A 26,932-nucleotide genomic window follows, 5' to 3' on the forward strand; every position below is an offset into this window, starting at 1 on the left:
TGACAGGACATCTCTACCCAGTTTTTCAGCATAAAGAAGCCACACGGCCGTGCCCCACCTCTACAAACAGCAGAGCACCGGGACTCCTGCCACCCCTGGGCAGGGCCGCCTCCCGGCTGCTGCTGCTTCCTGGCATGTTGGGAATGACCCTCCGTTGCCTGGGCAGGCTCCTAGAAGTGTGGCCCCCTAGGACGAGCCTGCAGCAAGGGTGTCCCCCCTTGCCTGTGTGTTCACGTGGAGCTCAATGAAGCACGTTACAGAGGCACAAGATGGGGTAGGGGCCATTTCAAGCCCCTGGGACCTGGCCTGTGACCCCTCGGTCCTGCACCGGGTGGCTGTGTTGGACAAACACCACCACCACCGCCGTACGCGGCCTCACCTTGTGACGTGCATCTGCACACCCCCTACAACTGTGAGCCAGGCAGGCAGATGATGCCGTTCACATTTTACTCGAGGGCAAACTGAAGCCACAAAGGCCACGTGATGCATACAGGTCACCCGGCAGCCCGGCAGCCCTCTCCTGTCCTCCCGGTTCAGTGACAGCAGGCAGCCCCAAAAGGGAAAGCCTCAGTGCAGAGCGCCCAGGCCACCTGAGGGCACAACCACGCTCTGCCCGGGGTTGGGGACAGGCTGTCTCCGTTTCTGAGCACGGCTGCAGGCAAAGAGTGCTCTGGCTGTGCCAACCAGGTGTGGACGCCAGGGGACAAAAAGGCCGAGGGCTCTGGATGAAGGGGGCAGCACATGCCCTGGCCTCCCCCACGCTGACCCCCGAGACCAGGGACCGTGGTCCCAACTGCTGAGTTCACTGCAGAATGCGCCCGCGGGTGTGAGGGATGCGCGCTTACGACGTGGGGCGTTTCTCGGGCACCGAGGTGTGGCCGTGGTCTTGCGGTGCTTGGAGCCCAGGGGATCGGGCGCCCGGCTCCAGGCATCTGGGCGTCAGGAATGCCTCAGTGCGGGGTGGACGTGGGAGGCGCTGGAGTGACCCGCCGCCGTGTTGGCCTCACGGGGCCGGCTGAGGACCGGAAGGGCCACGTCCACCACAGCAGCTCCCTGACGTGAGCGCCCCGGCACGCAGGCCAGAGCTCGGGGACCCGGACTGGCCATGGGGGCTCACCCTGACCCCCAGCTTTCACCCTGGGGACGCTCCGTGTGCGGGCATTCTGCTCCCCATGTCCCCCACCACCCTCAGCGGGCTCTGGGGGGGGCCGCGGTGCCTGTGACCGCCCCCCCCGCCCCCGCCGTGGAGGCCGGCCTGGACTCCTCTCACGTGGCACTCTCGCGCTGATGCCCTTTCCCAAGGGGGACAAGCAGACGGCTCCACGGCCCAGAGAGAGCACGGGAGGCACGGGCTTTAATGGCTCCAGGCTGGTCAGTGGGGCACCTCGGTGGCTCTGGGGAGCCTGCTCCGAAGCTCTCTGCCTGCACCCCACGCTCGTGCACACATGGATGCTTGCGCACTCACACCCCTGCCGCGTGATCGAAGCTTGGGGCCCCAAGCTCCGACAGGGGAACTCAGTCCTTTAAGTTGTAGTTACGGATCTTGGGGGGCCTCTGGCAGCATTTAGTTTTTGCAGGGTGAGCCCTGGCAGTTCTGGAGGGCCTGGCCTTGGCCTGGGCTTCTGTCTTCACCCCTTTGATGGCAAGGGCAGCCTGTGCGCCCACGGGGCTCCCGTCAGGGTGTCCGAGGCTGTCGGCTGCTGGAGGTGCTGTGAGCTCTACCAGAAGAACAGCAAGAGAAAAGCACGTCACACCACAAAGGGCAGGAAGGGGCAGGCAGCCGGGTGCCCAGGAAGCTGGGCTCCCCAAGTACGAGCCACTGTGTTTCTTACCGGTGGGACCCACACCCCCACACTGGGCACTGTCACCAGAGCCCGTCAGCCCAGAGGTCCTTCCAGGGAAGCCGTTCAACAGCAGCAACTGTGCCCTGGGGTCCTGGGACACGAGGTCTCTGTGGGCACGTGCTCTCCAGCTGCACCGCAGGGCCCGGGCCTGACCCTCCACTGGGCACTCTGAGCATTTGGCCCTGAAAACGTCATCCCCTGCCGTGACCGTTTTGTAATGGGTCCCGGGGGGTCCCGAGGTTAATGGTTGACTCGTGGCCGGTCTCAGGCACTTCCCCAGCTGCCAGCTGCCCTCTGCATGCTGGCCATGCTTGCCAGGCACCTCCAGCCACCCAGCAGCCCCAACACACACGGCCAGGCACAGGCCAAGGACCTGGGAGCCAGACCACGCATCACAGGCATGGGCTGACACTCCGGGGCCACCCTTCCAAAGCACCCACAACAGCGCATCTGCACTAGGGCAGGGGAGGAGACTTTTGTTTTTCAAGCTTTTCTTATCTGCCAAGCTTTTAGAACTACAGATGTATTTCTTTTGTGCAAAAAAAAGAAAAAAAAAGAAAAAAAAGTTGTTATTAAGAAGCAGTTATAAGAGACAAGCTAGAGTGGCTCCCTCTCATGAGCTGGCCCAGCAGGGAGGGCCAGGACCTCCGGAGCCCTAGGAGGGTCCACGCTGGACGGGACCACCACCCCAGAGTGTACAGACGGGGAAAGGTGGGGTCTGGCAGCAGCATCTCATGCGTGAGACACATGGGGGACACGCGTGCCATCTGCCCAGGGTGGCTGAGCCCGTCACCCTGGGCCCAGCCAGCACAGGACTGCGCACAGTATGAGCGGGGAACACTGGACGGTGGGGACCCACCCGGGTGAGACCTGAAGACAGGCAGATGGGACAGAAGAGGGCCAGCCTGCATCCGGTGATGTCCACTGCACTTCCCGATTGTGTCCCCAGTGCTGTGAGCTGCAGTTCGGGTCCCTGGCCCTCACCCGGAGCCCCTTCTGTCATCTCCAGCCACCTGGCTCCTTTCCCTGCAGCCTCCCCAGGGTCACACACCCTTGGGTCTCCCTCCTACGCCCTGGGACCGAATCCTGGGGCCAGGCCCTGCTCTCCTAGTGCCTGGCCTGCGATCACCAGGGTCCTGGGGTGGGGCGGTGGTGCGCTTGGTCCCTGGACGCTCCTGTGCCCCTCTCTGCTTCCCAAGGCCATGGCTGCTTCTCCCTCATGAAGGAAGGGCCTGTGTCTTTGGTTGTCCAACCCCGGACCTGTTTCTCCTGTGCACATGCTCTCCCGGCCTGCATCCTACAAGCAAACCCGCAGGCTCGGACTTCCAGGCAGCCCCATCCTGCTACCCTGCCCCCTCTCCGTCCCGTGATCCGCTTGGTTTCCTTCTGGAAGGCAGCAGCCAGTGGGGAGGGACAGGGTCACAACCCTGGGGGGCTCCTCCCGCCCCCTGCCCCCGCAACAGCGTTGGCACCATGTGCGGCCTTGGGGAAAAAGGCCAAGAAGACCGCCCACGGAGCCCTCCCTGAGGAGGAGGCAGATTCCTCCGGGGCAAGAGCAGTCCGGGCTCAGGCATGAAGCCGGACAGGTCAGGCCCGTTCATCCCCAGCACACACCCCATGACCATGATGTGTGTCTTCCCTGCTTAACCTGAGGTGTGCCCTCGAGCAGGCCTGTGGCTGCTTTGTGGAAACGCGGCCTCCTCCACGCTGCCCTTTTGATCCCTGCCCGAGCCACTCTGCAGAGCCCGGCCTGGGATTTCTCTCTCTGCTCTGGTCCTCATCAGGCTTCAGCGTCTGAGCACAGGACTGGCCTCCTGTGTGCAGCTGGCCCAGCTCCCACCCTCGGGAAAGCTCAGCGAGCTGCCCGAGGCCTCCAGCTGTGAACCGGTCCCCGTCTCGGAGGCTCCTGGGACTCTATGTACACGGGTGGCGCTGGTCCCAGCTCCCTGGGTGCTCAGGGTCACTGCTCAGCCCCCTTCTGACCTGGGGATGCTGCCTGGGGCGGGGGGGGGGGGGCGAGCTGCCCTGAGCACGTGCCACCTGGGCCTCAGAAGACTGCCGGAAGGGCCAGGCCCAGGGCTGTCCTCGCTCTCCAGAGCCTCCCCTGGGGCTGGGGGCGCTGCAGGCCTCAAGTCCCAGCCGTAGTCTTGGACACAAGGGATGAGGTCTCTTTGGCTGGCTGCAGCCTCGGCTGGTCCCTCCGGGCCTTCAGCGTCCCCTCCCCGCCCCCGCACATCACCTGACACGCTGACGGACGCTGCTCCCACACGGAAACCTCGCACCTGCTTCCGTGGGAGCCCTCGCGCCCCTGGGTTCAGCCCTTCTCGGTCTCCTTGCCCCTCATCCCAAACGCCCTTTTTGATTAGTGGTTATGAATTAGATTATGTCCTGCTCCCCAAAACCTTCCAAGGCTTCCTGGCATGTTGGGATGGAACCCAAGCCTCTAGCGAACAGCGGATGTGGAGTAGCCTGGCTTCCCGACCCCGCGTGTCCGGAAGCTGCAAGCTTCTTCCCAGGGCTCTGGGCCTGACCTGAGTGACCCTGCAGGAACTGCTGTCCGCCCTTGGTGCAGAGGCTCCGGGCACACATTCCTGGACTCAGCAGGTGGAGGGGGGGGTGAATAGGAGACCCCAGATCCTTCCTCGAGCTGCTCCTGGCCTTGGGCTGGGGGCACTGATCACAGACCAACCTCCTTGTGAAACACACCAGCATCTCTGTGCTGTCCCGTTCCTTCCTGAGGTTAACACCCAGCACCAACCCCTAATCGCTCCTTCCTAATATTTTCAGGGCTCCCCCTGCCCCCGGTTCTGAGCTTACCCAGGCCTGTCTACTGGGGCCTCTCAGTGTGGCCCAGTGTGGCTCCTGTCCTAGGCCTGGGAGCACACTGGGGCCCTAAGGAAGGGAATTTAGGGGAAATGCTCCGTGAGTACAGGCCTTGAAGAGAGGCCAGTTCTGGCCTCGTCCAGGGCCGCCTTGTCCAAGGTGGGCAGGCAGGACCTGGAGAGCAGTCCCTGCCTTCCACGTGGACTCTGTGCCCTCTCCAGGGCCTGAAGCTCAGCTGTACAGGAGAGAGGTGCTGAGAGAGGCCTGAGGTGGGGCGGGTGGGTGGCAGGTGTGTGGGTGCAGGGGTGGGGGGCAGGGCCAGGGCAGCGAGAACTGGAGATCAGGGAGGGAGCAGAGAGCCGTGGCCAGGAAATGAAGCCTGGCTTGCCCCCAACCTGGAAGGCAGAGGCGACAGCAGAAAGAAGCCTCTGGGCCCCAGAAGGGAAAGAAGGCACACAGAGCACGCCGGAGGTGTGCGAAGGCTGAACTGGCTTCCGGACACCGGGGCCGTGCTTGTCTCTGCCCTCACCCAGGACCCGGGGCTGCGTTCGGACAGCAGGCCTGTGAGGCGCTGGGTGGGGATGGCAGAAGGCCAGGGGCGACCAGATGGGACGGGGCGGGTTCTGATCTGCCTTCTTCCCACAGATCTAAGCCTAAACACTAGGTACACAAGGTAAGATTCGCACTGTCCACGGGGACCATGGCAGGTCCTCTCCCGTCAGCCAGGCAGGCTCGCCCTCTGTCGCTCCCTCTCCCTCTCCCTCTCCTCTCTCTCCCTCTCCCTCTCCCTGCTCCAGGCGGCCGGGGACCCTCACACGTTAGGGGCTGCTGGTCCTCATGCCCCCCTGCCCCCCCCCTCCCGTGGCAGTGAGCTGCCCTCCACCTCTCTTGGCAGGGGAGCAGCTGTGAGCGGCTGAGGCAACACTCTCCTTTTCCACGAAAATGAGGCCCCTCGGGAGGACGGCCCCTCGGCCATGGGCACACAAGTTGCCATCGTGCTCAAGGCGCTGTGAGCCACTGTGGCCACAGGCCTCCCCACACCGGACCAGGCCCTCAGGTTGCTCTCTGGACGTCTGATGATGGCCTTCGGGACCCCACGGCAGCTTTCAGCTTTCGGGTAGCCCAGGGGGAGGGGCAAAGGGACAGAGCCGCGAGGAGCAGGCACAGCTCCATCAGGTGGCCGGCGGGCCTCCTCCGCTGCTCCCTGTTGGATTTCAGCCGTGGTGAGCGGCAGGGCGGCCAGAGGAGGTGGCTCCCAGGGGCCTTTCCCTTCGGCAGGGTTGAGCACGTGAGGACAAGTGTCACGTGTGCCGAGTCCCGACGCGCAGCCAGACGGGGCTCTGAGCGAAGCTTTTTGTGCACACGCCTGCCTCATCCTCCACAGGGGCTGTGGTGACCCTGGCCTGCCCGCCACCACCGACCAACGCAAAGGGAGAGCGGGTGGCGCCCACCCCCCAGGTGAGGAGCGTGGGCTGCACTGGAGGCTGCCTGGAGGAAGCGGCCGAGACAAACTAACTGGAGACTGCTGTATCACGAGTTGAACTTGGGGCGGTCAGTCCCAAGTCTGGGCAGTTCCCATTTGCCTGGCTCCTCACGGAAGAGCGGCCCCGGCCTCACTGGGGAGGCAGGACCGGGCTCACGGCCTCCGTCGCGGTGCTGGTGCTTGGTAAATGAAAGCAAATCTGATGAATGTGTGCTTCCTCCCCCACCCTCGGGCCGCACCCCGCCATCTCTGCCCTGAGACGTGAGCCTAGGAGAAGCCAGATGGCAGGGCGGCCCTCTGCCCACGAAGCCTGGGGCCCCGAGCTCGGCTCGGCTTCCAGCCAGCTACCTGTGGGCTGGTCTGTGACACCGGAGGCCAGCAGACGGCAGGGCTGCGGGGACCGGTGATCTGGCCCAGCCGGGGGTGCCCAGCCCAGGATCTGGGTGGAGGTTAGGTGTCCCGGGCTCCCGGCTCCGTGCTCCCGGACAGCACCTGCTCCCATCAGTCCCGGCACAGCGCCTACCCCCTGGGCCGGAAGGTAGAGGGTCGGCCCCTGCCCAACCACTCTGGGAGGGGCCGGCGGAACCACGTTCCGGCCTCAGCGGCCTGCAGTGCTTCTGGGTGCTCTCCAGCGGACGTTTCCAGAACAGGCTCTTCTACAGAAAAGGGGGACTGGCTCCAGGGCCTGGGGTCACCATGTGGACGCCCAGGCAGTATCACTCTGGCTGCTCTCAGAGGTGAAAGTTCGTATCAGAAAATGCAATAGCCTTCCTAGGAAAGGCCCTGTCTGCCTCCCGTAGTGATCGGGGACCTGTTCCCAACCTCCCCGGCTTCTGTGCGTACTGCTTTAGGGGCACATAAACCAGAGCAGTGAGCCACTACCATCCTGTGAGTCAGTGGCCAGAGGTTAGCCTCTCGGCCAGGTTAGCTCCTCTGCCCAGGACGTTGCGGGCAAATGGCCAAGGCTGCCGGCCTGCGTTAGCTCCTGGGTCAGTGAACCATAAATGCCGCAGACAGGACAGCGCCTGGTGGGGTGTGAACCCCCGAGCTGTGCCCCCTTCTGCGGACAGCTGGGCTTCCTGCTCGTCCACAGGGTTCCCTCATCCCCACGGGGACCAGGTCACAGAGTGAGCTACAAAAGCCGCACATCCGTAGCGGTTCCCATCGACGGCCTGAAACAAAGGCATCCCACGTGCCCGTGTGTGACGCTGCATCGTCGGGACTGCGGTGACTCCGGCAGACTGAGATACAGGTGAGGAGCGCGTGCGGCGGTGCAGAGAGCACGTGTGGTGGAGCCTTCCACGCGCCGGAAACCTGGTCACAGGAGCCAAAGACGCCCCGGAAATACCTGTCACTGTCCTTCCCGAGGCACAGGAACAAGCTCCTCCCTCCCAGTCCCAGTCACGGTGTTCCTGCACCCACCGCAGGGCCGGAGGGTGTCCTCCTGGAGCGTGACGGTGGAGGACAGACTCTGGAGGAGGCAGAACTTACACGAAGCCTCCGCGTCCTTGTGCCGAGTTCTCAGACACGAACCTCTAAACACCTGCAGGGACTCGGACACGAGGGTTTGTTAAGCAAGGGGGAAACAAACCCAGTTTTATAGAAGGATCTACACTGAAAACCCTCTCGGGAGAAGTGCTGACATAAGGAGAGAAACAGATCCAGTAGAAGCTACAACGGGCCTGAGCAACAGGGAAATCAGAACCCTGAGAACGACACCAGCGACCCAACGTGAGGGTTCCAGCCGGCGGGGTGGGTGGGTGGGGGGGTGGGTCTCGGAACCCGGCAGGGCTGCACGAACGTGGTTGGGAATCAGTGACGCTAAGACAAAATCAGAACACGAAACTTGTAACACAGCAGAAGCCAGCTGGACTTTTCCCATGAAAAACAGGAATGGGGAAGAAGGAAACAAAGAAAGAAAGTAGAGCAGAAAAATGAAATCCCAGAGGCAAGAATTTAATAAATACAAATAAGTTAAGCTTGCTAATGAAGATAAAAAAACTCTCAGACTAATTTAAAAAAAAACAACCCAAGGTCCCATGAGATGTTGTGTGGAGGACCCATTTAAAATAAGACACACAAGGGGCGCCTGGGGGGCTCAGTCGGTTAAGCGGCCGACTTCGGCTCAGGTCACGATCTCGCGGTCCGTGAGTTCGAGCCCCGCGTCGGGCTCTGTGCTGACAGCTCAGACCCTGCAGCCTGTTTCCGGTTCTGTGTCTCCCTCTCTCTCTGACCCTCCCTTGTTCATGCTCTGTCTCTCTCTGTCTCAAAAGTAAATAAACATTAAAAAAAAAATAAAATAAGACACACAAAATTTAAAACTAAAAAAATAAAACACGATGATACAAGTGTCATCACCGGGGAATAAGGACTCTGTACTGGTACAGGTCTGGCTTCAGAGTATATCTGAAAACAACTGACAGAGCTACAAGGGAAAAACAGATAATTCAGCACAGGCACATGGAGACTGTAACTTGTCCCTACTGCTCACAGACAGACAAACCCACGCAGAGGTGGCAAAGGTTAATCGAATTGATTTGCCTGAGTTATCAGACACACAGACATCTAAACCGATGGGTAGAGAATAGAATTTCTTCTTCAGCAAATGGACCATAGGCAGAATCGGACCACATATCAGACCTGCCACAGAGCAAGTCTCAATTCCTTCCAGACATAATGCAATAAAATTAGACACCAATAGCAAACCCTCCAGGGTCCCTTCAGATGTGAAACTGACATCACATTACGGATTCATCCTTGCGTTAGAAAGGAATCCATAAAATGAATTAAGAACTATTCAGAACTGAGTCCCAGAATTTGCAGGACACAGCTGAGACCCACTTCTTGGGGACCACAGCAGCTCAGCCGCAAGGAGGTGAGCTACACCTCCAGCAGCAGAAGCCAGAGAGAAAGCAACACAACAAACTGAGGGAAACAAGACGTAAAATTGTGAAGGTAGAGGCGGACTTCAGTCAAACAGAAAAGCCCCGAGGAAAACCGCAGACAGAACATCAACGGAGCCCAAACTGTTGCCTGTGGCGACGAGAACTTCTGCCAAGACTGTCCCAAACAAGGGGCAGCAAATAAACACAGCAGGGGATAACTGGGCACAAGTGAGTGTCAACAACAGCTACCCACTAACTAGTACACTGATAAAACCTGGAAACAACAGAAAACTCCAAAATCACAACCAAAAGACAGCATTTGAAATATCCAGTAACTATTAAGGAAATTGAACTGTTGAGTAATTCTCTTCCCAAAGGCCCCAGGCTCAGATGGTTTCACAGGGGGTTCTACTGAATTTTCACAGAAACCAGATTTTCAAGGGACAGTATGTTTCCATCTTATGCAAATTATTCAGAAAAGTAAAAAAGAGTGTGAGATGCCTGGCCAGTTTTATTCCCAAACCATACAAGGACAACGCAAGAGACACTTACAGGCCGATTTAACTTGTAAACATAGCTACAAAAACTATATATAAACATTATCAAATCAAATCAACCAAGTATTAAAGCAGAACACCGTTATCAAGTAAAGTTTACCTCAGTATGCAAGGCTGGCTTATTTTCGGAAAATCTACCACCATATTTTGCCACACTAATAAATGAAAAAGAAAATGTTTACCAGGATCAACGCCAAAAAAAACAAACAAACAAAAAACCTGATCAGGCTTAACACCTATTTGTGATGAAAACACTTAGTAAATCAGGAGTATAAGGGACAGTTTTAGTTTGACAAAGGCTGCATTTTAAAAGTGCAGCAGTCACATTTAGTGCCGAACCCGGCCTCACCACCTTCAGGTTCACGGGTGGCAGAGATGCCCGCCGCGTGGGTGCGGGAACCTCTCCGGAGAACCGCACCCACCTTGTGAGTGTAGTGTCCGGAACGGCAACGAAACTCCAAACAAGACTGCCTCCGGTTTCGTAAGTGAGCTCTCCCTGGAACGCAGCCAGGTCCCTTATCACATCTGTGGCTGGAGGGGCTGCTGGTTCCCGGTGGCCTTCCCTTAGCAAGGGGACAGGGGTGTGACCTAACTGTGCAGTGTTCTCCAGAGATGGAATAAACCGCTTACGAGCCCAGAAAACCGATGTTACACCCGAAACTAATAGGAAATCGTTTGCCAATTATACTTCAATAAAAAAACCACAGAGAGAAAGCGAAAGCGGGTTTGTTCTATAAACTGGGCTTAATGTTTTTTTTTTTTAAGTCGAGGTACTTCTTCAAACCGTGTGTGCAGGCCTGAGGTGTCGGCAGTTCGGGCCGGGACGAGGGTAGGAGCCTGAGGCTCCTTCGTCCTCGAGGCGGCCCAGGGACTCCTGAGGCCTGAGCAGCCCGGGCCGCTGGGAGGGCCCTGCCTGCGGTAATGGCCTTCCCCAGGGAGCTCCTAGCTTCCACCGAGCAGAGTAATTAGGAGAGCCGGGCAAATTGATAAGGGTTCCGCAACCAGCGGATGGTGGTGTCACCGTGGGGGAGCCCGTTCTGCTGTGACGCGCTCGGCTGCCCTATGCTAGGAACAGAGAACAAATGCGTGGCCGTGGGGCAGGAGAGACTGAACGGCAACGTTCGCCGGGAAACTTCACTGGACCACAGCTGCTCCCCGATGTGTGGGTGACGCTGACCACAGCTGCTCCTTATTTTAAAAACAGTTTCGGGGCGCCTGGCTCAGTCGGCTGAATGTCTGACTTCGGCTCGGGTCACAATCTGTGAGTTCGAGCCCCACATCGGGCTCGCTGCTGTCCGAGCAGAGCCTGCTTGGGAGGTCTGTCCCCCTCTCTCTGCCCCTCCCCCACTTGCACGTGCACACGCATGTTCTCTCTCAAAAGTAAACATTAAAGAAAACAATTAAAAAGTTCCTATTGAGTTACAGCTTACAGGCAACAAAATGCGCCCATTTGGGGCACCTGGGTGCTTCGGTCAGTTGAGCGTCTGACTCTTGATTTCAGCTCAGGTCTTAATCCCAGGGTCACGGGATTGAGCCCCATGTCACACCCTGTGTGGAGCGTGGAGCTTGCTTGGGTCTGTCTCTGTCTCTGTCTCCTTCTCTGCCCCTCTCCCAGACTCAAGCTCTAAAAAATTTTTTTGATGCGCCCATTTTTAAAAATTTTTTTTTTCAATGTTTATTTATTTTTGGGACAGAGAGAGACAGAGCATGAACGGGGGAGGGGCAGAGAGAGAGGGAGACACAGAATCGGAAACAGGCTCCAGGCTCCGAGCCATCAGCCCAGAGCCCGACGCAGGGCTCAAACTCACGGACCGCGAGATCGTGACCTGGCTGAAGTCGGACGCTTAACCGACTGCGCCACCCAGGCGCCCCCGATGCGCCCATTTTTAAGTGCACATTTCAACGGCGTTTATCTATGTACGGAACGTTTTCATCACCCTGCAGCCCCAACCAAGCCCTGACCGGCCTTTTGTCGCTACTGGTCCAGACCGGCCTTCTAGAATACACTAGGTGCTTTTTAAAGTCTGGTTCTTCCGGAGACCAAAGAAATGTTTCTTGGGATTCATTCATGCTGTCTTGGGTATGCTAGCTCTTTTACTTGGGGAGCAGCGTTCCATTACACGGCGGCACCCTTGGGTATCCCATCCATCTGGGGGTGGGTACTTGTGTCGCCCCCTATGTGGGCAGGTCATGAATGAAGCTGCTGTGAACACTGATGCTAAAGTCTCCGGGCGCATGGATAGTTCTTTTTTTTTTTCTATTTGAGAGACAGAGCGTGGGCAGGGGAGGGGCAGAGAGAGAGGGAGAGAGAATCCCACGCAGGCTCCACGTTGTCAGCGCAGAGCCCGATGTGGGGCTCAAACCCACGAACCGTGAGATCATGACCCGAGCCAAAATCAAGAGTCAGATGCTCGACCGACTGAGCCACCCAGGTGTCCCGGAGCTTGGATGTTTCTATTACTTCTGCACGGTTACCTCAGAACGGAGCGGCTGCGTCGTGCAGTGAGCGTACGTGTAACTTTTTAAGAAGCTGGCAAACCGCTTACCAGAGTAGTGGCACCATATTGGGTGCTGCCACAGTGTGTGTTTGGGTTCCCACTGCTCCACATCCCTCTACCACTTGATATTGTCAGGCCTTGAAATTCTTGTGGTCATTCGAGCCAACGTGTAGGGGCACATCGTTGTGGTTTCAATGTGCATTTCCCTGATAACCAATAATGTGGAGCATCTTTTGTGGGCTTATTGGCCACCTAATTATCTTCTTTTGTGACGAATCACTGAATTCTATTCCTGAAACCAATACTGCACTGTATGTTAACTACAATTTCAATAAAAACCCTCCAAAAACCAAAAATATCTTTCAAAAATTGTCTTTTCAAGGAGTTTCGCTGTATTTTATTGTATTTGTTTCTTATCGACTTTGTATGTTCTGGATACACGTCCTTGACGCACACGGCGTCTCTCCCAGCCTGAACCTTGTTTTCCCGCCGTCCGCACGGTGCCACTGGACAAGCGGAACTCTGCGCTGTTGATGGGGAGTCCCACCTATCAGTGTTTTCATTTATGGTTCAGACTTTTTGTACCCCAAGGGATCTCTCTCTGCCTATCCAAAGTCACAAAGATTCTCTACTGTGTTTTTTCTAGAAGTTTTATAGTTTTAGCTATTATGTTTAGGCTTATAATAGATTTTGGCTTTTTTTTTAAGCAGGCTTCACGCCCAGGGCGGAGCCCAACGTGGGACTTGAACTCACAGGACCCCGAGTCAAAACCTGAGCTGAGATCAAGAGTTGGACGCTCAACCGAATGAGCCCCACAGGCTTCGTTTCTGTATTTGGTATAAGGGAAGGGTTGGGGTTCACCCCCCCCCCATGTGCATGTGTAGTTCTTCCAGCACAATTTATTGAAGCAACTATCCTTTCTCCTTAAATTACCATAGAATCTTTGCATTAACCAAAAAATCAGTTAGTGTGTGTGTGTGTGTGTGTGTGTGTCTACCCACTCCTCCCTGGACATGTGTACACTTTGCCAAAACCACGCTGTCACGATCACTGTGCCTTTACCCTGAGTCTCACGATTAGGTAAAATCCTTCAACTTCGTTCTTTGTCGAGACTGCTTTGGCTATTCTACATCCTTTGCATTTCTGTGTAAGTTTTAATTTTTGATCTCAATTTTAAAATGCCTACTGGTGTTTTGACTGGGATTGTGGTAAGTGTATAGACACATTTTGGAAGAAATGACATCTTCACACCGAGTCTTCCAGTCCATGAAGATGGTATGTCTCTCCATTATTTAGGTCCTAATTTTCTCTGCAGTGGTCTTCTTTGGTGCACAGATACTTCGTTTAGTATATCCCTAAGGACTCCATAGTTTTGGATGCTACTGTAAATGGCATTCTTACTGCCTTCCAATTCTCATTGCTATGTACAGAAAGATAACCGATGTGGCACCTTGACCTCGTATTCTGGGCCTTTACTAAAGTCGCTTCTTAGTTCTCATAGGTTTTTTTGTTTTGTTTTGTTTTTGTTTTGTTTTTAAGGCTCCTTAGGATTTTCTATGTACTGATCACACAGTATGTGAATAAACACAGCTTACTTCTTTGGCACTCTGCGTGTCTGCCCCCCCCCTCACCCCTACTCTTGTTCTGCTTTATGCCAAAGTTGGGGCCGGCAGCGCCGTGTGGGGTGGAGGTGGTCAGCGCTGGCATTGCCTTTGCCCTCGGTGATACGCCAGCTGCGGGCTTTCTCTAAGAGCCCTTTGTCAGACCAAGGGAGTTCTCTAGCCTGCATCTGCTGGCTTCCTCCTCTTCTGGCCTGCTCACCTTTCTATTTCTTCTTGAGTCAGTTTCGGTAACTTTGGTCTTTCGGAGACTCTGCCAATTTTATGTAGGTCAACTTGTCAAACTACCGGCACGTGGTTGTTCTTCTTCCAGTGTTGTCTCCTTAATATCTACAGGACCTACAGTGACATCCCCCCCCTCACTCACGACACAACTTGTAGAGCCACCGTTTTATCTGAGTCAACAGCACTGCACGTTTGTCAGTTTTGTTGATATTTTTCAAAGAATCAGATTTGGTCTGATTTCCTGTATAATTTTTCTCCTCTCTATCTCACTGTTCCCCTTTCACCCGTATTCTTTCCTTCCATAAACTCTGGATTTAATCTGTTCTTATTTTTCTAGCTTTTTATGGCGGAGGTGTAGATTACCGACTTTAGACCAGTGTTCTCTCAAAGAAGCATTTAAAGGCTTAAGTTTCTAACTACTACCTGTGATTTCTTCTTTGACCCATGAGTTACTTAGAAGCGTTCTGTTTAGGGGCGCCTGGGTGGCTCAGTCGGTTAAGCGTCCCACTTCAGATCAGGTCACGACCTCACGATTGGTGGGTTTGTGCCCCACATTGGGTTCTGTGCTGACGGCTCAGAGCCTAGAACCTGCTTCAGATTCTGTGTCTCCCTCTCTCTCTCTCTGCCCCTCTCCTGCTCACACTCTGTCTCTCAAACATGAATCAATGTTAAAAAAAAATTAATAGAAGCATTCTGTTAATTTTCACATTTTTTGGACATTTTTCTGCTCTGTTCTTGATTTCCAATGTAATAGTTTTGTGGCCAGTAAATACAGTCTGTATGATTTCAATCTTTTCAAATTTACTGAGACTAGTTTTATGGCTCAACATATATGGTCTATTCTGTCGAATGTTCCACATGCACCCGAAAAGAATCTGTGTTCCGCTGTTGTTTTTAGAGGGGTCCACACCTGTCATTTAGGTCAGGCTGGTTGACAATGTTGAAATCCTCTATATCCTCACTGGTTTTCTACTTGTTCTGCTCATTACTGATAGAGAAGTCCTAAAGTCTCCAAGTATAATTATGGACTTCTCTGTACAGTAAAACCTTGGTTTGCGAGCATCATTCGTTCTGGAAACATGCTTGTAATCCAAAGCACTTGTATATTAAAGAAATTTCCCCATAAGAAATAACGGAGGCTCAGATGATTCATTCCACAACCCCCAAATATTCACATAAAAATGATTACAATACTGTCATAGAATACAAAATAATAAAGAAACTACAAAATATAAAGAAAAAACCAACAAACTAACCTGCACTTAACTTTGAAAAACTTAGTGGCTGGTGTGAGGGAGACGAGAGGAGGGTTATTGTGTAGGACGACTTTCACTGTCGCTAACGGAATCCCTGCTATCTATTGGCTCAATGGAGTCTTTCTCTTTTCGTGCAGTTTTAACTAGAAACCTATCCAATGACATTTGCCTTTGCCCCCCTTTGAGGCTTTCACGGAAACGTGACGTTGCGTTGTTGTTAACACTCGTTGCTCCCACTGTTACGGCCTTATTCAGGTGGTGCTTTTCTAGAAGATTTTGCACTGTTTCCCACATTTTACACATCTCCCTAACCTCATTTGAAGTGAGGGATTCCTCTGCCCTTTTCTCCTCCTTCTATGCAGACAAGAGGCAGACGTAGACTTCTTATAAAATCTTGCCGTTTCGGCCACTCACGTATCTCGTTCGTACTTCTCGATGATTTTCTTCTTTTTTTTTAAAAATTTTTTTTTTCGGGGCGCCTGGGTGGCGCAGTCGGTTAAGCGTCCGACTTCAGCTCAGGTCACGATCTCGCGGTCCGTGAGTTCGAGCCCCGCGTCAGGCTCTGGGCTGATGGCTCAGAGCCTGGAGCCTGTTTCCCATTCTGTGTCTCCCTCTCTCTCTGCCCCTCGCCCGTTCATGCTCTGTCTCTCTCTGTCCCAAAAATAAATAAACGTTGAAAAAAAAAAAAATTAAAAAAAAAAAAATTTTTTTTTTCAACGTTTATTTATTTTTGGGACAGAGAGAGACAGAGCATGAACGGGCGAGGGGCAGAGAGAGAGGGAGACACAGAATTGGAAACAGGCTCCAGGCTCCGAGCCATCAGCCCAGAGCCCGACGCGGGGCTCGAACTCACGGACCGCGAGATCGTGACCTGGCTGAAGTCGGACGCTTTACCGACTGCGCCACCCAGGCGCCCCTCGATGATTTTCTTCTAAACTTCCCCTGTAGGCGTCTCCTTCTTCTTACCCCCTTTCTGTTCAAGCTTTTCCTGCATGGGGGCCGTTGCATACACTTACACGGATGTTGACTCAGTACAGTATTAATAACCTCTTGTCATGTTCTGTATTTAATGTAACTGGCAATGAGGCAGCAGAGGAAAGGGTCTCTATCTGCAGGCAGCCTGACCGAGAATGAAGCAAAGCCTTCCTAAGCTCACTCTTGTCCGGAAAAGCAAAGGACTGTCCACAGGTGCTTTGAAGTGACAAAAAGACACTAGTGCCAGTTGTGGGCACCTTCCAACGTTCTGAAAAATCACTGATTTCAGCCAAATACCGTGGTCTGAGACCCAGCATCTGAGCATGGGAAATGATCACCCACAGTCCCGCAGCAAGACAGGGAGAGGGAGAGGGAGAGGGAGAGGGAGGGGGAGAGGGACCAATGGTTCAGCTGTGATCATGTGACGTTCGGTGTCACGTATGAGTCATATTGTAAGACCTCACTGGTTTATCGAGTTGAAATTTATCAGAAATGTTTGCTCGTCTTGCGGAACCCTCGCAGAACAAGTTACTTGTGATCCAAGGTTTTACTGGATTTCCTTTCATTTCTGTGTTTTTAAATTGCATGTGCTTTACAGCTCTCTTATTAGGAGCACACACATTTAGGATGTTATGCCTTCCTTCTGTATCATCGTGAAACGTCCCTTTTTACCTCAGGTTAATATTCCTTACGGGGAAGTCTACTTTGCCCGATGTGAAATAGCCATCCAGCCTTCTTAATCTGTATCTACAATTAAAGTGGTTTTTTCTTTTTTAATTTATCCTGGGAGTGAGCACATGCGTACAAGTGGGGGAGGGGCAGAGAGAGAAGACCGAGAGAATCCCAAGCAGTCTCCATGCTCAGTGTGGAGTCTGATGTGGGGCTTGATCTCATGAACCCGTGAGATCATGACCTGAGCCAAAATCAAGAGTCACACGCTTAACTAACTGAGCCACCCAGGTGCCCCTCAACATGATTGGTTTTAAATGTACCTTCTTGGGGCGCCTGGGTGGCTCAGTCGGTTGAGCATCCGACTTTGGCTCAGGTCATGATCTCACGGTTCGTGGGTTCAAGCCCCATATCGGGCTCTGTGCTGCCAGCCCGCAGCCTGGAGCCTACTTCGGATTCTCTGTCTCCCTCTCTCTCTGTTCCTCTCCAGCTCACACTACCTCTCTTTCTCAAAAATAAATAAAGATTAAAAAAATAACAATAAAATAAATGTACCTTCTTGCTAAATTGTTTTCTATTTATCTTATCTGTCCATCTGTCCTTTGTTCCCTTTTTCCTCCTTTTTTTGGCTACGTTTGGGCTGATTTTTTTTTTAAGATTCATTCATTCATTCATTCATTCATTCATTCATTCATTCAGAGAGAATCCCAAGCAGGCTCCACACTATCATCGTGGAGCCTGGAGCAGGGCTCGATCTCATGAACCATGAGATCACGACCTGAGCCGAAACCGAGAGTTAGACACTTAACTGACTGAGCCATCCAGGCGCCCTGGGATTGATGTTTTTTATTCCATTTTGTCTGCACCTCCGTACTACTGGCTATACTTCTTTGTTGCTGTTGTTTTCTCTCGTCTTAGAATGGCTGTTCTGTGGTTTCCGATGTGCGTTTGTAACTTCTCTCGTTCTGCTGTGACACAACGCTGCACAATGTCATGCGTGAGAGCCTCCCAAGGGCACACCTCCTCCTCCCCTTCCCACGTGTGCCGTCTGTCATACATTTTGCTTCTGTACATACATCACAAGTCCCATAACACATTGTGAATAGGTGTATTTTAAACGATTGGTGTTTAAAGAAAAATGTAGGCCTCTCCGCGTTCCTCTCTGTTGGCCCGGGTTTCCATCTGGTCCCTTTTCCCTTCAGCCTGAGGAGTGTCCGCTAACGGTCCACATAGTACAGGTCAGTTGGTGGTAAGTTCTATCAGATTTGTTGGTCTGTGAAAGTTCTTACTCTGCCTTAATTTTTGGAGGCTATTTTTGCTAGCTGTAGAATTCTATCTCGACAGCTTTTCCTTTCTTTCGGCACTTTAAACCTGAAGAGACTTTGTCTTCTGGCTTGCACAGTTTCTGAAGAAAAGTCTTCATGCCATCTTTGTTCATCTCTATGTGATGTGTCCTTTATTCTTCCTTTGACTCCTTTTAAGATTCTCTTTATCACAGATTCTCAGAAGCTTGATTACGATGCTCCCTGGGTGCCAAGCTCACGTGTGTGTTTAGCCAGTTGCTTGGGGAAGCTGCACTTCCTGGGTCTGTGCGTTAAGAGTTTGCATCAAATTTAGGGGAAAATCTGGTCATTATATCTTGAAATACTTTTTCTCGCCCTATCCCTCCCCCTTCTGTCCTCCCCCGTTTCTCTCTTTGTGCATCATTTAGGACAGATTCTATTCCTATTCCTTCGAGTTCTCTGTTCTTCCTTCGACCATCTTTATTCTTGGGTTAATTCCGTCCAATGAGCTTTCTTTACCAAATATCGGAGTTTTCATCTCTACGAGTTTTGTTTGGTGCCTCTCCTGTTTCCAAGCTTATTACGTACATGCTTTTTTTTTTTTAAATACTTAGATACAGTCATGCCGGTTCTTTAAACGTCTTTGCTTGTTCCCTCATTTCTGTTATTTCTGGGCCTCTACTGACTGGTTTTCCTCTTGCAAATGGATCACGTTTCCCTGTTTCTTCATGTGTCTTATAATTTTTGATTAGGTGTTAGGCACTGTAATATAATATTTTCTTGAAAAATACTTTTGTTCTAGAATGCTGGGTTTTGTTTTGATAGGCAGTTAGGTTCCTTGGTTGGTCATTTCAAAGACTGTTTTTAAGCTTGTCTAGGCTAAGTCTACATGGGCCTTCATTCCAGAGATACCCACCCTACTACGGACGTGTGACTTCTCTACGTCTCCACTGAATGAAGGTGCTGATGGGGGCTCAGCACTCTGACCGAATATCTCCCTACCCTGTGAGAGCTCTGGAAATGGTTCAGCTTCCAAGTCGCTTGTCTTTCCTTTGCCTGGAACTGTGGAGCTTTATTCTATACATCTGGGGCTAACACGCAGTGAGGACTCAAGAGAATGTCTATGCAGGTTTCTGGGGTTCTCTTCTGTATATACCCTCCTTTCTAGACTCTGTCCTGCAACTGCCAGCCCCTTCTGCCTTCCCGAACTCCAATTCCCACTTCCCCAACTCAGTACGGCTTCTGAGTTCTATCTGGCACCCCCCTCCCTATGACTGCAGCCCAGAAACTGCCTTCGGACAGAAAGCCAGGGGGTCCTGGAACTTGCCACGTTGGTCTTCCTTCTTGTACGGACCATAGTCCTATGCTGTTGGCCAATGTCCGAAAACAGTCGTTTCATATATTTTGCCCAACTTTCTAGTTGTTTATGGAGGGGTGTTAAAGTCTAGTCCTTATAACAGCCTAGCCTGAAGACGTGAGGGCTAGCCATGCTGTGGCCCCAGAATACATACTGTGGAAGAATAAGCTGATTTCACTATTTCTTAAAGTATTTACTTTGTTGTAAAAGTTATTTCAATACCAGTCGTTTCCCAAGTGGTAGTAAATGTTTCACCACAGTACGGTCAAGAGAAGAGCCAACAAAGATCTATTTGACGACGCTTCTCAAGAAGTTTAGAGGATACTCCGCACTTCTTAAAAAGCCTCGGGTTATAATTGGCGTGGGCAGGCAGCTGGCGTGGCTCACCCGTTCAGAACACAGCACCGCTCCCTCCTTTGACCAGAACGTCGTTCTGGGACCTTCTTTAGCCGTGATCACAATGGTGCTGAGGGGCGGCAGACGCCAACCTGTGGCGATTTCACTGGTGTGCGGGTGCTCACATCCACTCCTGTCCTGACAGCGGTGACAGGCAGAGCCAAAGAGATAAAGGGTGCTGGGCAGTGAGGGCAGGACCTGTCACCCCCTGGGGTCCTGGGACCGTCACAGTCACAGTGCTGAATAAGTCTCCCCGCTCTCGTGGACAGCTCCCAACCCGATCTGCCTCACGAGGTCTCCGAGGCAGTGGTCGGTGGGCGTGTGTGCCAGGCCCTCCAGTGGGAAGCAACTCGCCCTGTTTCCAGCTTGTGTTCCTGGAGCCCAGCCAATGAGCCCTGACTGGCGATTGCATCAGGACATCTTTCTGGTGCAGAGGACAAGCCCTTCCCAGCCCTAGCTGGCTTCCTTCCCCGTGGCTCGGGCTGCTGGTCTCTGAGCGAGGTCTCACAAGGCTCTGCCACGGCTGCCCACCTCACTGCCGCTCACATTCCAGAAAGGTTCTCAGACCCGAGGAGCGTTCTCTGGTTAGTGTGCCAAAGAACAGAATGTAATGTTCCAGGTGTGTTTACAATGGGACCACAAGCTGTTCTCTGAGGTCACCTACCCTATGTGATTTTAAGCTTTTCTTACTTATCACAAGGTGGCTATCACTCAAAAACAGTGCTGGGCCATCAGCCTGCCCTCCTGCGCTCAACCAGAAACGCAAACACGACTGTGGGGAGGTCAGATGGCAGTATTCCTGGTCTCGATGGTGTGCGGACAAGGTAACTCTAAAGTCCCGTGCCTACAGTACGTTTTCATGTCCTCAGAGCCACGGCCAAATCAATCCGATTTCAGAGGAAGGTCCAAAGCACACGCATCCCTCCAGAGAAGGCGTGGAGTGGTCTCTGCTCAAGAACACAAGGGCACAGATGAGATGGCACCCGGGGGCCCACTCGGCCCTAGCCAGAGGCAGGCGACACACCACGGGACGGACAGGTGGACAAGGCCAGGGGGGCCTGCTGCGCTTGCCCTGCAGTATGGTCACGCGGGAACGTACCGCGACCCTCGAGTAAAGGGAACCCCAGTTATACCAGCAGTCACCTGACGCCCCAGTCTGGGACGGCCCTTGGCCACAGGCCGGGCCTCTCTCTGGAGCCCGCCCGGCCGATCTGGCCGGTCCGGGTCATCGGAGCATTTTCTTTGTCTTTTGTCAAGCGTGTAAAATCGTGAACGTGGTAACGCGGCTCCTGGCTACAAGACCACACGCTACCAGGCATGGCTGGATCTGGCTCACCGCAGGCGTAGCGTGCGGACTGAGCTGCGATTTGGTCCACACTCTGATTTTTTAATTAGTTGCCAATTTTCAAAAACGAAAACGTTCTATGTAACAAGCAAGATTTCCAGTTCTTTTGGAAAACGGGAAGATCTGGCTTGTCGGCCATCTCCCCCCGAGGAGCAGAGGTAGGGTGGCATCACCCCGGACGGGGCACACCCGCCAGCCCGTCGCTGCCCCACACGGTCGGCACGGCCCCTGCACGCCTTCGCCCCGCCGCCCGCTGCCTGGGGCCTGCGGGCACCCGCATCCGGGACTCGTCTGGGCCAGTGGGCTCAGGGTCTGGAGTCCGACGGCCTGGACTCTGGTCTCGATCCGCTACCGGGGAGCTGGGAGACTCGGGTGAGCAACCTAGCGTTTCTGGGCCTATGACTCCACCTCTGACTGCACGGCCCCGACCTCCGGCCTCCAGGAGCTGCTGCGGGAGGCCACCGCCGGGAGGCTCACACCCACCCTATGCAGCAGTGGCCAGAGGCTCCGCAAACGTTTGGGCTGTGAACAAGAGAGGGCCGTTTTTGTTTTTTCTGGATGGTCAGGTAACAACAGCCTGGCAGTGTGGTTATCTGAGTAGGTGTCCTCTCTGTCGAGAGATCTATAGAAGTGTTCTCACTACACAGGACTTGAAATTAATTTTGGAGTAGTAGCTGGTTGATAGCATCATGTGTACCTTTTCTTAACATTTTATGCAATCCTTCTTAAGGGGAAAAACGTTTAATTTCAAGAAACACCAATGTAATTTTCAAAAGAACAAAAATTGAAGAAAAAGAACACCAACATCGCTCGCTTTAAAAGTCGTAGTCCTCGCCCTTCATCGTTTTTGATTCGGTCATCCTCAGTGGGGGGATGAGGGTCCCCCCACACACGCTGGGTGTGCTGTGGGACCTTCTCAGGCCGCAGGGGAGACATCTGGGGAGCGCCCTCCACCAGTACACAAGGGGCAGAACACGGAGAACACGGTGGGTGTTCAGTGGGTGAGGTCTTGAGGTCTTGAGGACAGACCCCGCCTCCCTTTCTGGGGGAGTGTGACCCCCCCCGACACACCCCAGCTACACTCCTCAGGAGCTGCCTGCCATTATCAATCTGACCTCTGGGACAGCCTTGGCCTTTCCCCCAGAGGTCCGCCCCTGTTCCAGTCGGGCCTGTCCCCTCGGGAACTCCAGGAGTGCAAGGGGGGCTGGGGACCTCTGGCTGGGGGACAGCGGCCTTGGGCAGGAGCTCCGTGCCCCGGGGCGGGTTTCCTCACTTGAAAACGGGATTCCGGTAGCTCTGCAGATGGGTTTACTACTGTGGGGGTGACTGCATTCATTTGTAAAAAACAGATCTCCGGCCCGCCGACCCCAAGCTGGGGCCCGGTCCCTTCTAGAGCACACTTCTCTGTCCCTGTGTGTTCTGACTGTCACAAATCACAGCGAACACGCACTTGCTGCTAGCTTTCAGTCACCTTACAATGGGTACGAATCCTAACAACACGCAAAGCACACAGAAGGCGGCCAGCTTCACCCACAATTTAAAAACTTGCAAACTAAAGCCAATAATGAAATACATTTTTCATCTGCCAGACTGGCAAGAAAGAAAATGCCGGATAAAAACACAGCCGCACTAGAGTGAGGAAAGACACTCTTACACCCTGCAGCCACGGGCACGAACGAATCGGGCCAATTTTTTGGGGGCGATTTGGAAATAGCTTGCAGAACTCCAACCACTCACACCTTTGACCCAGTGATTCCAGATGCTGTTCTGACGACACCCTCCCACGGCCCTCCCTCCACGCCGCGAGCTTCGCTGCAGCACCACCTTAGGAGCTAAGACCACAGGCCACCCGAAGTCCAGGCATACAAGGCGGTTAAAGAACGTCCTCGCGCCCCACGTCGCCGAACTACCCGGGACGGGGTCGAAGGAGCACGCTGCCTGCTGGCACACGTCCCTGGACACAGCGGGCGCACACGTGTGCTCGCCGTCTGCTTCTACGGTCACAGAGCGCAGGGCGGGCGCGGAGAGGGGCAGGGGACCCGACCGCCGTGGTCAGAGGGGGCAGGGGGCGCGGGGCCTGACTTCTCCCCAGCAACCCTGGGCACCATTTCATTTCCCGGCCACACGGAGGCGTCACTCCTGACCCGCCGAGGTCAGGAGCCCCCTTTGCTCCAGTGGGCGTCCCACACCCTGAGCGCCACGGCGTGGCTGGGCCACCTGGGAGGCGGAGTGCTCTAACCACCCCTGGAGCGGCTGCGTCATACGTGGCCCTCCCAGATGTCCCAGCACCCGGCGTCGCCTTCCGGGTGGGGCCCGGCTTTCCGAGGCAGGTGCCGCTTTGCCGGTGGGCCCGACAGCTGCCTTGGCTGAGTGCTCCTGTCCTGACTGATGTGGATGAGCCATCGCCGTGTGACTGACCTTGGTCATCTGTCAACCCAGCCTTTCCAGTTGGGTTGTTTTTGAAGTTAAAAAATAATCACTTTAGAAACATGTGATTTTTATTTATTTTTTTTAAAGTTCACTTATTTGTTTTGAGAGAGAGAAAGAGAGCGCATGCTATCAGGAAGGAGGCAGACAGAGAGGCAGAGAATCCCTGTGCTGTCAGTGCAGAACCTGATGCGGGTCCTGATCTCACCGACGAGTTTAACCGACTGTGCCTCCCAGGAGCGCCAGAAACGTGTGATTTTTAAACCACTAGATACTCAGTTCCAACTCCGTACATTTTTAGGTTTGATTTTAAGCCACTGAACTCTGCGTGGGAGGCATTTTAGCGTGTGGCCGGCACTGCTGGTGGGCAGTCATGTGCCGGGCCATCCTGTGTCGGCCTCTCCTCACGGAACATATGCCCACAGCTAGAAGGTTCCTGCTGTGCGTGGCCTCTTCCCCGTGCATTTTATTGGCCTGGAAAACCACTCATTTCGCTTCAAGAGAAACGTCCATATTTCAGTTAGAATTACACTGACTCCTTAGTGTAGAGAAAACAGCTTTGTAGTATGTAATACTCCCATCCAGAAGAGTTGACTTATAAAGATGTACTTTTCCCACAATGCCTGGTAGGGTCTCTCATCACATGGTTTTCCTGAGAGCACAGACCGCTGGGCTGCAGACTCAGGGCCTCCCTGGGCTCCATTCTCTCCAGTCACCTCCCTGCTCAGCTCGACTGAGCACCTGTTGTGCACCTGCTGTGCTAGCCCTGCCCCAGCGCCAGGCTGTCCCGGGACGGAGTGGGGGGGGGGGGGGCGGTGCGCTAGTGCTGAGGGAGGGGAGGAAGCCAGCTGGAAGGTGATGGGCCACAGGCAGGTGGTCTGAGAGGAAGGTGGGGGGGAGGTGTCCAGAGGTGTGGGCAGGAAGGGCCTGGGCTGCATGGGGCTCCGGGGAGGGGTCGCAGCCCCAGGCTCTGCAGCAAGGAGAGAGGACAGAAGAGTAGGGTCAGGGTCAGCGTGGAGCAGGGGTGGGGGTGGGGGGTCAGGAGAAGGGGCCGGATCCCTCGGGCAGGGTGGAGAAGGGGCATGGTGACCCCGAAGTCCTGGGTGCAGTTGTGGGTCTGGACCCCAGGCACCTGTGCAGACCCAGGGGGTCAGGCTTGGGCTCAGGCCCTGCCCTGGGACAGGGTTGCAGCAGGGCCTGGCCAGGCCTCCTGGGGCAGTAGGGAGGCCAGGAGGGGCTCTGGTCCCACCTCAGAACCAAAAGGAGTACGTCTTTTCAGCGCCAAGAGCCAAGCGCTTGAGAAATACCGTGTAATGGAAGCAACCCTTCATGTTATTAAGTGCAGATGTCACACACTGTTACACTATTTCATTATTGGTTTTGACTTTTCATGACTGCTAGGACTCACAGTTTGTTCCTCACGACGCACGGAAAACTTACAAAAGGAGAAAGACGCTTCAGGCTCCATAATGGAGCCTCTAGATTGCCTGTCTGGACGGATCGCCCACGTTGTACCTTATCATAAATGCTTATGATCACAGGTTTACGTCCGAAGCAGAGTTACTGGCTTCCTGAGAGTATCACCGAAGAAACCAGTAAGGTTTTAAAAAGTATTCTGAGGGGCGCCTGGGTGGCGCAGTCGGTTAAGCGTCCGACTTCAGCCAGGTCACGATCTCGCGGTCCGTGAGTTCGCGCCCCGCGTTGGGCTCTGGGCTGATGGCTCGGAGCCTGGAGCCTGTTTCCGATTCTGTGTCTCCCTCTCTCTCTGCCCCTCCCCCGTTCATGCTCTGTCTCTCTCTGTCCCAAAAATAAATTAAAAAACGTTGAAAAAAAATTTTTTTTTAAATAAAAAAATAAAAAAAAATAAAAAGTATTCTGAGGGGCGCCTAGCTGGCTCGGTGGGTGGGGCCTGTGACTCTCGATCTCAGGGTGGTGGGTTCAAGTCCCATGTTGGGCATAGAGATTACTTAAAAATAAAATCTTTAAAAAATGATGATAAATAGGGGGCACTTGGGTGACTCGGTTGGTTGAGTGTCCAACTCTTGATTTCGGCTCAGGTCATGATCTGACGGTTTGCGAGTCTGAGCCCTGAGTCAGGCTCTTACTCTGACAGCACGGAGCCTTCTTGGGACTCTCTCTCTGCCCCTCCCCGGCTCGTGCATACTCTCTCTCTCTCAAAATAAATGAACACTTAAAAATAACAATAAAAAAGAAGTATGCTTACAGAAAGTAGAATATCATACAGATAACTCCACTATGCATACTCGAACAGTCAACACGTGAGGGGAGCACAAAGAAACTCTGTAGACAGTTGGAACGGCCCCAATGCATTCATTCCAACCCTGCCTCCCGCCTAAATGCTTCCCAGGGTGAGCCAAACATCTCTCTCCTACTTTTCAATCCCAAAGCACTGCTCATAAAAGGCAGGGGCGACAGGCCCAGCCCCAGCCGGTGTGTGACCACCCTCCCCTGCACAGACCGCGCTGAAGGCCCGCCCCACAGCCTTCCTGGTTTCCTTGCCGAGGCCCTGCCTGCTGTTCTCAGGCTCTGAGACAGTCCCCTGGTGGAAGACGGTCTGTCTGGAGCTCTGGGGAAAACACTTCCCTTCCCAATGAAAAGAAAGAAGTGTGGGGAGAGAAGCAGGCCTTCTGACGTGATGCTCGGAGCTGCTGCAGCTCTTCTGGACCATCAGGAGGAGACATAGCCCCAGACCAGCCAGCCCCTGGCTCGTCTGCCTCTGGGCTCGACGCGCAACTTGACGGACTCCTATGTTTTGGTCAGCGAGTCAGTGCCACTGCCGTGGCGTGCTCACTGCGTGTCAGGAATGTGACCAAATGCTCACCACCTCGGCTGTCTCCTCCTGGGTCCAGTGAGCACGTATAAGTTTCTGGGGCTGCTTTAAGTCACCTTCAGGAGGCCGTCTGTGACCTGTGCACAGCAGGTCAGGGCTGCCGAGGGGCTTCGCCGGGCACCGGCACTGCCGCTGTGCCCCTCCCCACCCGGAACGGTCCCCGCTGCCACCTGCAGCAGCCGGCTGGCCGCCCTGCTCACCAACTGGCCCCGCTTGGCCCCTGCTTCTGCCTGCTTCCCGACTCGCCGGCCTCCTCATCCCTGAGCCATGGCTCTGTACCACTTAAAAGCAGGAAAGGAAGGGACTCTGACAGGAAGCCACCACCAGACCGTCTCTTCCACCCGCACGTGGACGGGTGTGGCCTCTCGGAACTGCTGCTTTTCAAGAGCACGGCTTCTGGAAGGAGTCGTCTGCCCCATTCTTCCCTCCAGCTCCTCCC

At 54.1% G+C, this 26,932-nt stretch overlaps 1 protein-coding gene across 3 annotated transcripts in view; it reads right to left on the reverse strand.

Annotated features, from left to right (window-relative positions):
* Positions 1–430: 430 nt before the first annotated feature.
* Positions 431–26,932, reverse strand: part of CCDC57 (coiled-coil domain containing 57) — a 105,214-nt gene continuing 78,712 nt past the window's right edge. For all 3 annotated transcript variants that reach the window (XM_043585444.1, XM_043585443.1, XM_043585445.1), the window contains one exon: positions 431–1,718. In XM_043585444.1, coding sequence (XP_043441379.1) covers positions 1,516–1,718 — 203 coding nt within the window. In that variant the 3' untranslated portion in view covers positions 431–1,515. The remainder of the gene's footprint in view (positions 1,719–26,932) is intronic.

Source organism: Prionailurus bengalensis, chromosome E1 (assembly GCF_016509475.1).
Source record: "Prionailurus bengalensis isolate Pbe53 chromosome E1, Fcat_Pben_1.1_paternal_pri, whole genome shotgun sequence".
In the NCBI taxonomy this organism is placed as follows: domain Eukaryota; kingdom Metazoa; phylum Chordata; class Mammalia; order Carnivora; family Felidae; genus Prionailurus; species Prionailurus bengalensis.